Source organism: Anarhichas minor, unplaced genomic scaffold, assembly GCF_050575085.1.
Source record: "Anarhichas minor isolate MPS153535 unplaced genomic scaffold, ASM5057508v1 ptg000027l, whole genome shotgun sequence".
Classification (NCBI taxonomy): Eukaryota; Metazoa; Chordata; class Actinopteri; order Perciformes; family Anarhichadidae; genus Anarhichas; species Anarhichas minor.
This window is the reverse complement of record NW_027466473.1, coordinates 15861373-15876600: the sequence shown is the minus strand read 5'-3', so window position 1 is coordinate 15876600 and position 15228 is coordinate 15861373. Positions and strand designations below refer to the sequence as shown.

The window sequence follows — 15228 nt, the reverse complement described above, 5'->3', positions numbered from 1 at the left end:
ACATCTCCTGCTATACAAAATGCCTGCAGTGTCCCTTTAACAGTTGCTGTGTTTGATGGTATTTCATGATGATGTTAGCCAGACCTATCTCCACAGGGCTGTGTCAGCGCTAGAGAAAGCTCCGGCCCCCAACATCATCATTCTGGCAGGTTTTAGTAGGTTTGTAACAGCTGGCACAAACACAAAGTAGAAAGCTTCTAAACACACTCGTACTATCCTTTATCTTCTCCTTGTCAACATGTAAATGTGTGGGGGGGGGGGGGGGGGGGGGGGGGAATTGTCTCGGATTTTCTGTTAAGAGTTTTATGAGTCTGTGATGAAGTTAATGCTTAGTGACTGCTTGGAATAGAACAGCCTTTACTGTGACTGATCATTGCCCAAAACTGTGGAAAACATAAGTGTATACCTCTTGCACAATAGTCCGTTTTCTGTCTAGAATTCCAGCATGAAAACACTGCACTTATTCAACCGTAGATGCCCAAAGTACTAATAATTACCACTTCAAAATGACATGGTAACAGCATTCCGGTCAGGCAAAAGAATGAATTCATGCCAGGACTCACTGGCCGGAGAACAAACTCCGTCATGTTACTGAAAGCAACAACAAATCCTCAGAAGACCTTTACTTGAGTTGCACTCGAGCCTGGATAGAGCAGTCAAAGATGAGGAAAAACAGTAATTCTGAAGAGATTCATCACAACATTGATCAAATTCACTCACATTGAGGATCAGATATTTTTAGCAGCTGTGGTGTCCGATACCGTGGGATATCTTTGCAACACAGTCGAGGTCTGCTGAGCAGAGCCGAGCTCCAGCGGACTGGAAAATAGTATTTCTGCAGCGCGTCAAAGCTCTGCCATTTGGCACGGTGTCCTCGTTACCAACAAATATATACCGCTAAAGATGAAACGCTCCCAACCAGACCCTCAGACGGCAGGCCAGGTGTTTGGCCGACCCCATAGATCAGGAACCTCTGCTGATAGCTTTCAAAATGTGAATTTATTCACCAGATCAAAACTGTTCAATTTTAAATCAAACCACACTGCTGTGTATGTACACTATACTTATGGCATTGTTACAGGAAAAAATATTGCAAAATATATGGATAATTAATGTTGAACATGTGAAACACGCGTCATAGAACGACAACATACTAGTAACACAAAGCCCGTTCTTACTGTATGTAATACATATATCATTTTCCAGTTATACAGAAGCAGGGAAACACCCACACATGAATGTATAAATGTAGAATCCCATGAAATATCTTCAGAGCACCTATTGATTTACTCCACCTGGGCTGAACCTGCATTCCACATCTGCACGCTGCTCTGGAGAAGAAGACCCGAAGGACGAAATCCAAAAGAGAATGAACAACAAAAACAGAACATGACTAGAAATGAAAAAGCATCCATTGTAAGCTTTTAGGAAATGTCACAGACGACATATCAACTTACGGTATAATAAAACACGATCATCGAGGAGTTAAAAAATGTGGGATGTAAATCATATTGAACTGCAGACGTCTGCTTAAAGTTACAAACCACTGCTCTATTAAATACTCTTGTCCCTGCCTAATAAAAATGAGCACAGCTAGCTTCACTAAATTAATTTAATCACATTGTTGTATTTAAGACTATACGAGCAGGTTCCACTAGACTCAACAAAACAGAAGATATTAGACAGTTATAAATGGTGAGAAAGCGACTCAAAGGTCTATCAAACCTATTGCCATGATGCAGTATAAATGCTCTCTGGCTGATTTTAAGGTGTTCAGCTTTAGCACTCATTGGTTGAAAAGAACACTTATATTTTTAGTTACCACTGGGCTCGTCGTGGATTTAATTGTGCTATAAATCCACCACAGTTCTGTTGTCTTTCTTCTCTGGTCAGGAGGTGAAAAGTGAAATGAATAAAGACGTCGGAGCAGTCTGTAAAGCAGCAGCGCTTTAATGCTTCAGGACACTTCATGTGCGCTGGAATCCACATCTTCCTCACTGCTTATCACAGCGTGTTGCCTAATATAGGAATTAAACACATTATGAGTAACTACACTCTTGGGTGTTCAAGGGAATGCTCATGGAAAAAAAAAGGGTGAGCCTGAGAAAACACTGGAACTTTTCTTTCTTTTTTTGGACTGAAAGGATACAAATGTATGTTTTCTTTTCCCAAAGAAACTCTAATTGGCAAACCGTTGACGCATACTATGCATGCATGCTGGATTAGGTCTGCTGATAGCAGCTGCTTAAAACCATCACTCTGAACATATTTATCCTTGTCACAGTATACTCAGGGGAACAGACAGAAACTTATTATTTCACAACACTACCACAGACACTCGCAGTCACCTAAACCTCTCAAAGATCATATTATAAGGGCTGTAGCTTTCTATGTGCTTAATGATCTGCTGCCTGCTGTGTGCTAGGCTACAGCTTTCTTGTTGGTAAACTTCAAAATAAAGTTTGTTTATCTTAGTTGTTCAATAAGATGCACAACCACCACTTTTAACGTATTGACACATGGTTGGTTTTCTCATCAATTCCACTCACACCCATTCTATGCCAACATCAACGAGGTGTTGATTCCTACCTGAGAGAAAACAGTTGAGCTTTAATAAGCACTCGGGAGCTTCTGCACAGGTGGAGGTTCAGCTCCGTTTTGGTTGGTGTTTCTGTCAGACTCAATGCTGGCTGCTTGCTCCATTGTTTTCTTATGGACCATCTTGTGCATCGTCTTCATGTCTCTCAGCAGCGACAGAGCTTCCTTGCGCTCTTGCTCGTTGACGCCTGTGCCTTGTATGGCGCTGCCTGCACGGACAACAGAGTGTTACCTGGAGAATGGTCATGAACGGTAACGTGAGCTGACGTTCATTGTGTCAGAAATGTGCGTACTTAAGGGGACTACTCTGATCGTTGTGCTCTCCTTGATTTCTTTGATCATTTCATTAACCCTTTCAGCTGGCTGCTTTATTGGCTTCACGGCTGGAAGTTCCTTAATCTGTGTGCAGAAAAGGTTTTCTTTAAAAGTCGTGACATGAAGGGTGATGATATTTGTCTTGGTCTTTACAGTCCTGGCTAGATTTTCTTATAATATTGAGTGTGAATGCAAAATTGTTAAACCCTTGTTTCTCTTTCTCTGTGTGGCATCTGGATGCTATCAAGCTTTGGTTTTGAGTCTCTGTAAACATTAAGATTCTTCAGTGTGTGTTCCAGCATCCGAACAGCGGTTTGGATTCCTGTTGAAAGACCCCGACAAAAAAACATGAATATTCTCCATCACTGAGTTTTAAAGGCTTACGGCAAATGTCCAACAATAAATATCTGCAGGTGAAACCATAGTCCTCACCGACGGGCTCCACCACATCAGGACTCGGTTTAGCTTTTGCATCCATCAATCTTTCCTTGTTCCCTGCAGTTTCTTTCTCGTCAGCTGGAAGGTCAAACTCATATTCAGGAACATCTGTTGCCTGAACATGAAATAACGTCCAGCAAAGTGAGAAACTGTTGAGACTAAAAGAGAGGAGGAATATGAAAAACCACAAAAATACATACCTGAGTAAGAAAGAAGTGCTCTGTGTTTTCCTGGAAGGTGTCGTGCTCGCCCTCAGATTCTGGTGTTTTCTTCGTCTCACTTCGGGCAGAACAAGGTGCATCCATCAACAATAGCTTCTTTGACCCCTTTGGGATTCTTTCCTCCACCTGTGATGAAAAAACAACAACAAACAAACATATGAATCGTTAACTTTCATAAGGTTGAAATCTGGAGGGTCGTGATCAGACACCAGTGCGGAACACCAACCTTCCATTTAGGGTCAGTGGACACCTTCAGTGGGAGCTTCGCCACCTCTTGTGTCTTCTTACGCTTTATGGTAATCCCCAGTCTCTCGTGGAGGTAATAGGTGAGTAAGGGAGGGTCTCCTGAGTCCAAACAGAGATGTAAAAGCGTTGACATTTCAGAACTAATCTTTAAAAATGATCTCTTTTAGGAGGAGAGGAGGGTTACCACTTCTCTGCGTGGTCAGAGGGTTGGAATGAATGTCCATTTCTCGAAGCATTGGGAAAAGAGCAGCAGCCATCAGTGCTTCCTCCTCTGCGATCTGATGAAGAAACAGAGACGGGCTAACGCATTTTACAAAAGGGGGTCTTGGTTGATTTATTTGCACAAATCATCCAACACACCTTGTTGTCGGCTAAATTGAGGAACTGAAGCTCAGGTAGTGGGAAACTGGAGTTTCCTTCCTTCAAGTGTTCCTTGTGAGAGATGCAGAGATTTAAAATATTAGAAACATGATGATGAAACATCTCAAACACCAACTGTATAATTAATTACCTGTGAAATACCGGCGTTAGGACTTGTCTCAGTGTGGGCTGGATTGAGGATTGAGGGGATAAAAATGACAAAATGTTTAACATTTGTTCTGAGGATGATGAGGAAACTCATCATGCAGGTCATTTGTTAAGTTATTTACCAAGTGCCTCTTCTTCAGCTTGCTCTTCAACAGAAGTCTGCCGAGGTTTTGAACACGTCAGTGGCAAATATGGTATTTCAGATATAAGGTTCCCCTGTAGGTTTAAATGCTTCAGCCTGTAATCGACAATTATAATGAATGTTTCCACAACGTTTGTAATGCATTGCGATATACAAGCCTGCCATAAGTAATGCTTTGTATTAGTTTACATATATTTCAAACCACATCATTACCTCTTAAGGTTTGCAAGACTGTTGAAGACTCCAGAGGACAGTTTGTTATCGTCAAGCATCAGAACTTCAAGAGCTTTAAACTCTGTGTCGTCTTCTTTAGCGGGCCTGTACGAAAACAGAGAGGAAAAACAATACAATTCATATATACATCTATATCTATATAGATATATACTTTGCTGTAGTGCAGGTGTGTAGAAGGTAATTTCATTTGCTTCACCAGAATCAGGAGTGAGAATTTTGAATATTGGTGCACCCCCTCTTGGTCAACATGAAAACATGCATCTTGAGTTTGTGGCTATAAATAAACCATAAATCTCATGACACACTCTGTACCTATAGTCACTCCTATATTGCTGCTTTATGGAAAATAAGGTACTAACTGTTGAGTCGGGTCGTGGTTGAAGGAACCCAGATTAGGAGGAAGACGATGAAGCTGATTTCCAGTCAGATGAAGAACTTTTAGACGTGGAAGACGACCGATGGAAACAATATCATCAGCTGACAAACTGTTGTAGGACAAATCCAACACCTGTGAGGAATTAAAGAGATGGTTTAGATAAACATAACCACATTATGAAGACAGAGGAGTTATTGCTAATAAACTCTGATTAGCAAAGTGCAAGCCTGAGATATTGCAATTCTAAATATTATCAATATTACACATTTGCAAATTATCTCTATCGGCTGCTTCTCTGCCAGCCGCTGAAATTAATTTAATTAATTAATTATGAAATTGACCCTTCCTCCATCGTCATCAACTTTGTTCAAACATCAAACAGGTACAAATATTTAAATTCTGTTGTTTAACAGGCACGGTGTAGGAATTAGTAGAAATAGAAAAACTTGAATTGGCACCATGTTAATATCAACGCTCTTATTTTGAAAACAATTGCAGATGTGAAAGAAGATGATAAATTAACATTTGGGATGGAAATAAAAGGCTCTCAGGTTCTTAGGGATAAAGGCTCATGTCAAGTTGTACAGTATATATAAATACACACAATAGTAATGACCAGTGCATCTAATATGTCAAAGTCAGTCATCTTACCTGGAGATGAGGGAAGTGAGCAGCATCAAACGTCATGTTGCAAAGCCCATTTAGTGACAGATTGAGTTCTCTTAAAGACACAAAGCTGCTGAAAGACCCTGGAGGAGAACATTTTCGGAAAGTCACCACTTTTTGCATAAGAGCAAATCTTCTTGTAGGTCAGTGGTTCCCAAAGTGGGGGTCGCGACCCCTAGGGGGGGCGCGGTGGTACTACAGGGGGGTCGCGGCTTCATCACCAACCCACACACACAGACGCACACATACACCGGTAAAACAATATAAAATAACCGACGTGACATGCACTGTGTTCCAACCACGCCACCAGAGCGGCTCATGTCACAGACCGACTGTGGCAAAACCAGCGAGAGCGAGAGCGAGCGCGCGCGAGCGAGAGAGCGAGCGCGCGCCCGAGCGAGAGAGCGCGAACGAGCGAGGGAGAGAGAGAGTTAATTATTTTATATATTTTTTATTTTATATATATTTTATTATTGCTATTTTTTTTCCCAGTTAAACAAACTGAAGAATAAACTGTGAAGTGATATGTACTTATTTTAGAAAGAAATAAAAATATTTTATACAGTTCATGCATTATAATGCAATTCATTAAAAACCAAGAAAAATTTGGGGTCGGGTTGCGGGGGGGGGGGGGGGGGTCGTCCAATGTTCCTATATCATCAAAGGGGGTCTTGACAGAAAAAGTTTGGGAACCACTGTTGTAGGTAAATATGCATGATGTTTAAGAATAATCACCTAACGAGAGGGAGTTAACAGACGCATCTATGTACGCTACGTTGTCAAACACCGTGAGGTCTTCTGGCTTGACCTGTGCACAGAGAGGAAACACGTCACAACGTTTACCAAATCATTTTAATAACAATGTGGAACGTGACACTTACAGAATTCAGTTTCTGCTCACTGATGTGAACAGAGCAGAGCTCAGACGGTTTATCGACACAATGTAATTGGAGCTGCAAAACAAATGTCATTATTTGGTGTCACCAACTGTTTTTGCTACGTTTTGTCAAATAAGCACATAAATAGATTCCAGTGCCTTACCAGGAAAAGTCCATCTAATGTGTTACCATGAGGAGAATCGGCCTCACAGTCTTTATAAGTCTCTTTTATTCCTCTTTGCACATTCCTGTGTTGCTGCTCCTCTGCATTTCTATCGGCCCCGAGCCAATTGACCTGCACCTATACAAGGGAAATGAAAACAGAATAAAATATAATCAAAATATATTGTTTTCATGTTTAAAATGTATATTTAATCACCATGTAGGCCTATGAGTGCCTTCACATGCTTGTTAAATATATATATATTTTTAAATGTTGTATTTTTTACTTAACTCACTTTCTTTCCTTCCTCTGTGTCCATCATCAAATGTATAGTTTTCTGCAGCCATCTTGTTCGCTGGTGAGATCCATCACAAACAACTTATCGTGAGCTAGTTGCGCTCTTCGCGAGATGAGCTGCATCGGACAACTTGTTACAATGTATAACGCCACACTGTAGTGCTCTGTATCCTAGCAACAGCACGTAAGACCAGCGTTACCACTCCGGTCCAGTGGGGGGCGGTGAGAAGTAAACATGGGGGGTTTCTTTTCAGGCTAAGACCGGAAGAGGAAGAAACCCGTGAGCCAAGCTAGTCAAAGATTGAATTCAATGATAAGATAGTAGTCCGCCTAACACACCCGAATGTATTTGAGACATTAAACATATATTATTACGAAGATGCCGCAGTTTTCCATATACAAAACACGGGATCCAATTACTCACCAAGATGAGTTTACGTTCGACCCGTGGTCGTTTAAACGGTTTAGCTAGCTACCGTCTAATCGGCGTTGGCCGCATTGCGCATGCGCACGGCTGGACACCGGAGTCGCAGTACGTTTCTGATGAGTCCTATCCGATAACAGTTTTTAGCTACCTTATCTGTCATTCAGATACTGTGTTATCACAATAAAACGATACATTTTTGGCCAAACTGAATCTGTGACGCTCTAGCTGACGCTGGTAGTTAAAGCCGACGTCTGGTTTAGTCAGGACGCGTCTAAGCGAACACGGAAGTGAGTGCGAGGGTGTCTCTCTCGCTTCAGCGCGGTCTTCTTCTCTGATGAACCCAGAGCATCAGTGTCGTGAACACCAGAGGTCCCTTTTTCGTGGCGTGAGATTAGACGGTATAATGCCGTTCACGCGAAGATCAAGGGCGACAAATGTGAAGAGTGACAAGTGAAGGTGAGATTTTCGTTATGCACGCACAGTATACGTTATATGCTATTTGTAGCAATGTAATCATATATGTGTCGACGAGGAGCTGTTGGAGTGTGAACTCTTTCTGAATTAAGATTGTTATACCAATACTATAAAAAAACACATTTGCAACATTTTCAATTGGCAGGAACTCTGATCCACCATGGGAAACACACCATCAAAGAGTGGCAGCGGAGAGGAACCGGTCAAAACAACTTTGTTTGAGAAGGAGCCAAGTGGGATAACGTACAGAATTCCTGCTCTCATTTATCTGAGGCACAGTCGCACCTTCCTCGCCTTTGCAGAGAAAAGATCCTCTCCCTCTGATTGTGATGCCAAAATTCTTGTTATGAGAAGAGGAACGTTGAAGGATGATGGAGCTGTCCAGGTTATTATTCACATGCAATAAGCATCCTATTAACCTTTGCTTGAATACTGACAACCGTCAACATTATCTGTGCTCACCTTTTTTTAAAGGTTGTCTTTTGTCATGTGTTTCCAGTGGTCGTCCAGTCAGGAGCTGTCCACAGCGTGTCTACAGAACCACCGCACGATGAACCCTTGCCCTGTGTATGAAAAGAACAGCAAAACGCTGTTTTTGTTTTTCATCTGTGTCTGGGGAAACACCACAGAGCAAAGGCAGGTCATCACAGGTAAGAACAAGGCGAGTCTTTGCTGCGTTAGCAGCAGCGATGACGGGCACACCTGGAGTCAAGCGAGAGACTTGACAGAAAGCGTGATTGGTGAAACTATCCAAAAGTGGGCCACGTTCGCCGTGGGCCCGGGCCACGGCGTTCAGCTGGAGAACGGCAGATTGATCATCCCAGCGTACGCCTATTATGTCCCTTACAGATGCTGTTCCTTCCCCGTCCCTTTTACAGTCCACCCACGTGCGCTCTCGGTATATAGCGAGGACTTTGGCCAGACGTGGCATATAGGTAAGATGCTTCGGAAAAAGTCATGCGAATGTGAAATGGCAGAGATCATAGACCACGAGGGCAGGAGTCACCTTTACTGCAATGCTCGTAACATTGGAGGCCACAGGTGTGAGGCCCTGAGCGAAAACAGCGGCGTGTACTTTGACAAACCTCACACTGCCCCAGAGCTCGTGGAACCACCCTCAGGCTGTCAAGGCAGCGTCATTGGCTTCCCTGCGCCTGAATTTGTCCCCAATGACGACGCTGAAAGCAAAGCTTGTGGCACATCGCTCTTGTCTCCAGACACGCAGACCTGGCTCCTCTTCATCCACCCAACTAACAAGTCCAGTAGAAGGGACATGGGCGCGTATTTGAACCGATCCCCCCTGCACTCATCAGGGTGGGACAGGCCCATGATCATCCACAACGGGCCCAGCGGCTACTCAGACCTGGCTTACAACGGGGACAAGGATCAGTTCTCATGCCTGATGGAGTGCGGGAAAGAAAGTGAACTTGAGCAGATTGCGTTCATGTCGTTTACCCTTAATGATGTCATGCAGACGGGCAGTAAGAAAGACAAGAAGATGCGTTGAATTGCGTTTGCTTTATTTCTGTATTAACAAAGCTCTCTAACATTCTCCTGCAACCTAAAAAAAATATATATGCTAAATATGCTGTGCAGTAACATCTGTCTGTGCTTACTGTCGTTCTACAGTGTGGAGATGATAATGCATGCATGAGTCGTGTGTTTCGTTGTCTCCTTGTTTACATGAAAAAGTAATTCAAGTCTTAATAGTGTTAATATGCAAGCTGCTGTGTAAAGGAAAGAAACTGTTATTAATAGGTTGGATGGCTGATTTTAAAGCATGCTGTGCCGGACTGTCATCTTCAATACGGGCTTTGTGTGTAGCATGTTTGACAAGTACTTCATGCCCATCTCTCTGCATCTTATTAAACTGTCAGTATATTGTGAGGAGTGGAGTGGATTTGCCTACCTCTTTTTATTTTCATATGAAGATCATAGCAGGCCTTGTAAAGTAGAGCGTAGAGTCTCCTCCCTGCTCCGTCGCTCCTCTACATTTAGTATACTCTGATTCACGTATGCCTTCTAGCCCGCCAGTGCACAACCTCTTCTGTTGGTCACAGTCGGCGCCTCAAAGTTGGCAACAGAACCGGACAGAAAAGATAAACATTTACTTTTTACTCGCCACATCCAGCTAATCGATGAAGAGACCAACCAAACTGTACCACATCTATGAGTCAGAGGAGAGCAGTCGGTGGATTAATAGAGCGTTTGGGCTACTTTGTACTGTACACAGATTATTACCTTCATTTTCAAAAAGCAATATTTCGCTTGGTTGTATTATTTAATTGGTTATTTTCCATTTTATGGTGCATTTAGCATGGTTTTCATGACCAGGTATGATTGGCTGGCTGTTGGTTATCAAGTGAAAGCATGTGACAGCATGTAACAGCAGAAGAAGACTCACTATTTATACACACACACACACAACCTTCTACTGAGCAACTTGAACATCCATCTCGGCCTAATGTTGCGAGGCGAACCGCCTGCAGGTGGTTCTACACTAGCTTCATTGTGTTTTTGTTGGCTGTTGTGGAAAGTGACAAAACCTGCATGAAACATGTATTTTAGTAGAAAATAAAAGTAACCTGTTATCACACGACTCATCTTCTGTTCAGTTTTGTGCATATCTTTTCTGATTATAGTGTAATTACAGTAATCATTGCTTTTAACAGCTGACCGTTGGGATACTTTTACATTCACGAGACAAGTTAAACAATAATCATCGGTCAAATAGGGATAGGTGCTAAAACAATAGACATGTGCATGGGAGTGTTTTTAAAAGCTGCCATGAAAAACACTTTATTGGCTGTCAGGAGTATTTAATTCCCTCAGCAGCTGAAGTAGGCTTAGGGCATGTTGAAGTGATGTGAAGGACTTTTGTTCTAAAGCGACCTGTGGGGAGTTGAATGTGGATCAGCAGATGTGCAGACAGCCGGGATGAATTAGGGACAGGAAGGAACGTCTAAGTTCAGGATGGAATGTAGATATTCTGTATTTTTCAAGTTATTTCTATAATGTTACAAGAGAGTTTTTTATGATCTGCAATATACAAAAGAAAACTAGATGTGTCGTGACATGAGGTACATGCTGTCTGAGTATCTGGACAAATGAATTCACTAATACAACTTTACTAATGTCACTGGTAACAATAGCGAGGTCACTACAATTATGTTGCTGTAGTTTTTATCAAACGTTAAACAGGAGCAAATAGTGTAAATGTATTGGAAACTTATTTCAGACGTACGAATTTGAGCTGCGTTCCAAATCAGATACTTTTCTTTTTTTTAAACTTTCACTACATACTGCAGCTGCCCTTTTCAAAGTGCGTGCTGTTGCATGCAGCATGCCCTCAATTGGGACATTCTACTTCCTCATAATGAATTGAATGAGTAAGTAGTATGTCCCAACTTTGACCCTCTTGCTTATATACTGTACTACTGTATATGCTGGGCAGAGAATTATGGGTCAGAATAGCCAGAAAAGCATGCTGGCTTGCAAACTGCAAACATACTAAATCATTTCTGGCATACTAAATAGTTTGTTAGTATAGGTATTGGAACGGACATATGGTGTGCTAGTGAGTATTTAGTTTAGCAGGATGGTCACCCAATGTGATGGAGTGGCTCCTGCCTATGTCAGGATTTTGGCTACAGAGGCAACCCCTTTAAGTCCACTTAAAACTGCAATGAATGTATTTAAATGTCACAATACAGACACAGATGTAGTAAATGGCACAATCATTGCGACATACTTTGCCTTGCTTTTTTAAATGACTATAGCTGTAAGGGAATCTCAGTTGACATCTGTAACCTTTGGTGCACAGCAGCAGCAGCAGCGACAGGCTACTTGGTTCGTCAGTGCTGTGCCTGATCATTTATATATTCACTGAACTGGTACTAAAGCAACAACTAGGCAAGGTATTAAGTGTAATTTATTAGCTGTGAGGGGCTTTGTAAGTCTCAAATGTGCTCATGCACTGACTTGTTTGCTCTCTGTTTTTCATCACCTTTTCCAACCAGCGTCTTCACAAGTAGGATGAATCATGCGGTGAAACCTGTTTTTCTTTGGCAGCGTTAGCGGTGACACATGCTTCATTTTGCAGCACATATGATAATCTCTATCAGAGGGTGGCTTTGTGTAATACACAGACACACACACACACACACAGACACACACACACACACACACACACACGAGGCTAGCAGCAGTGTTGGCGTCACAGATGTGCTGTGTTCGTGGTAAGCACGTGTGGTGTCCCAGCAGGATCTGCTCTTTCAGCGGCACAGATCAGCGCAGGACACACAGCCGTCACATCATTGTTCTTGTAACATCCATTTGAATGACCCAGAGGCCCACATGTAAAGCTGCCACACATTTGGGAGGATGACAGGAGTCCATTTAGTTTGTGGTTTAGTTTCTGTTGTTTCTTTCTAAAGCAGTGGGAATGTTGCATGTATTGATAGCTCTAACTTCAAAGAGCTTACTGTATCTAAAAACGGTGTTTTTTATCTCCTTTATGTAGCCTACTACTTGTAAATCAGCATTTTTTTTCTATTACATATTATCACCAAGGATAAGAGTCATTTACCAAAATCTCAAAATGCATCGAACTATAACATGTGTAAATCTGCACCTGTATCTGTGTGTACACATGTTTAATAATTCAGAGGTGCCATTTTTCAAACCTCAATTGCCTAATGCCACCACAGATATTTAGTAGATCTGGGCCTTTGTTACAAGTATGAGTGAGTCTGTTTAGTCACACATTAATATTCAGGAAAGCTAAAAGTTTGGTCATGTCAACTAAAAAAATGTCTTTGCCAGAATGAGAAACACTCAGGAATAAAAGTAACAGCTTAATCCAAGTCTGCACGGGCACTAACAGTATTTCACAAGCAGTTTTGCATTTTGCAGAAGCTTCCGATGTGCCTTGCTATATTTAAAACATCTCCAAAAAGAATGGATCTCATATATAGTACAGACGCACATACAAAATCATGGCACTTCCTCCATACTCAGTACTTGAGGCTGTCATAGTCTGTACTCACACACTACCACACCAGGAAGTACAAACAAAGGCACATTTAGAGTGTCACTGGGTGCAGAAATGGTGCAACCAAATCGGTTCAAGGTTGCCTGAAAGTATGTCTGATAAGCTTAGAAGGTTGCATCACGCGGTATGTGTTATCTACTGGTGTCTTTGTTTGCTGGCTGAATTTATGAGTGCAGACTAGCTGTAACAATGAGACAAATCAGGAGGTCAAGGAGCTGCTGCTGCTTGTTTTTACCTCATCTGCATAAATGTGTTGAATCTGAGGGATAACAGTTTTGTGCAAATACAGTCAGTAGTTAGTGAGTCATCTGAGTGAGTGTACCCATCAACAGTATATGTTGTTCTGGTGTACCGAAGGAAGCTAAAACCCATCGTGGGAGCAAATGGTATAATACACTGGAGGTCGATTAGAATCCGAGAGCTGACAGCATTGTGGGTAATAGCCAATATGCTATTTAATGTCTTTTGGGGCGATAGGTTGTTTATATACAGATCATAAATTAGAATCCCTGTACATATATACAAATAAACAGTTTATTCCAAATGTTAACATGGAAGGTTAGCTAACTTTAACATTACAGCTATGGTTTAGCCTAAAGGTTCAGGTTATGAATAGTGAATACACAAATCTTATCGGATGTTCTATAAACATTTTGACTCAGAATGGTGTGTGTGTGTGTGCATGAATCTCCTGCATGGTGAACCTTTTTCTTCTAATTCCAATGTAAATGTTTGCAACAGTTTCAAACGGAAATGACCTTTAAAACAAGTTATGTGCTTTGTGCCTTTAGGTTTGAGCAACAGACACGATACATTCAGAATGAGTTGTCTCTTCTCTCGTTTGGTTTCTCTTTGTTGCAAGACAGTAAAATATAAGTTATGCAGGCAAAAGTTACATTTTCAAGGTTTGATTGAAGGATCTTTGTACACTTGAAGCTACAGTCAGTCTAACTGAACATCAGAGTCACAGAAGAGAGCAACGTTCCAGCTGCTCCTTCAGGATTCATATATTTAACCTTTATCTTTTTAACTCACTGCCAAACAGAAAAGCCTATTTACAGTACAGTGTAACCTTGCACCAAATAAAATAACGTCATGTATTAAATCATCCGCTCTGGAGATTGGTGCTGTTTTCATGGAAAGAAATATCACAAAATGAACAAATCGCCCTTTCACATCACAAAGTATTGAAATCAATACAAAACTAAAGGGTAAAGACATAAAATGCACAGTATAAAACGAGTTGTGCATGTGTGCAAGAATCTAGGGAACAAACGATACAGAGAGAGAGAACTCCCAGAGAAGCTATATTTTTAGGCTCCCACAAAACAAAAAAAATAGTTACATTTGCTAAATCTTACCCCAAGTGACCCGTGGCAAGAGAAATATCACATTAGACAAACTCAGTCATATCATTGATGTTCTATTATTTTAAAACTACTAGTTCCCCACAGTGTCCACATCTTTGTGTCAGATGCTCAGTGACCTTTCCACATAGTCCAAATGTCTCAAGCCTCCGATTTAGGAACAATGATGCTCTTCACAAGAATGCATCGTTTTGATACAGTTGGACAATACAAAGTCTCAACGTAAGATGGACACACAGCCGTGTCTGCAGACTGCAGACTCTTGAAAGCAAGAGTGCCCGCCAGCACAGATCCTGGATCAAACTGCCAGACCATTTAGAGTAAGAAAAAATGGCTTACAAGGGCACTGCAAATCTACATAAGCCATAAAAGCCATGCCACATTTACAACCTTTTAGGGCTATTCTCTCTTAAAGGGACATGCGCACAGTTTACAAACAGGAGAGGCAAAGACTGCCGAGAAAGCAGCAGGGTTGGGAAAGTTACTTTCAAAATTTTAGCCACTTCTGATTGCCAATTTTGTATTTTAATAACTAACATAATGCACTTTAATTAAAAAGCCAGTCTATCAGTTGCCGTTGCGGTCTAATCCATTCATTTGAATTCAGTTCAAGTAATTTGTGCCATCATTATTTCAGCATGTGTAAAAATGCTCACAATATTTGGTTACTTTCAAAGTAATAAATCAATGTTTAAAACATGTGATCAGTTTTTAGTTAGAGACCATACAGGATTTTTTTTTTTTTTTCACTGCAACAACTTTACAAGTAATCTATTGTTCCCAACCCTGTAAAGCAGTGAGCGTG

The 15228-nt window shown here is 41.4% G+C and overlaps 2 protein-coding genes across 2 annotated transcripts; one reads left to right on the top strand and one right to left on the bottom strand.

Moving 5' to 3' along the window:
* Positions 1–890: 890 nt before the first annotated feature.
* xrra1 (X-ray radiation resistance associated 1) lies at positions 891–7851 on the bottom strand. Its single transcript, XM_076102170.1, has 19 exons — positions 7527–7851; positions 7101–7357; positions 6806–6943; positions 6646–6717; positions 6500–6572; positions 5750–5847; positions 5082–5230; positions 4702–4806; positions 4469–4584; positions 4330–4367; positions 4179–4250; positions 4003–4096; positions 3799–3917; positions 3552–3698; positions 3346–3466; positions 3120–3235; positions 2892–2997; positions 2590–2807; positions 891–2018 (listed from the first exon to the last, which is right to left on the bottom strand). Exons 2-18 carry the CDS (start codon positions 7125–7127, stop codon positions 2611–2613), a joined length of 1788 nt encoding a protein of 595 aa, XP_075958285.1. The 5' UTR covers positions 7128–7357; positions 7527–7851; the 3' UTR covers positions 891–2018; positions 2590–2610.
* Positions 7449–10602, top strand: LOC142960361 (sialidase-3-like). Its single transcript, XM_076102171.1, has 3 exons — positions 7449–7985; positions 8149–8388; positions 8503–10602. Exons 2-3 carry the CDS (start codon positions 8164–8166, stop codon positions 9508–9510), a joined length of 1233 nt encoding a protein of 410 aa, XP_075958286.1. The 5' UTR covers positions 7449–7985; positions 8149–8163; the 3' UTR covers positions 9511–10602.
* Positions 10603–15228: the final 4626 nt, after the last annotated feature.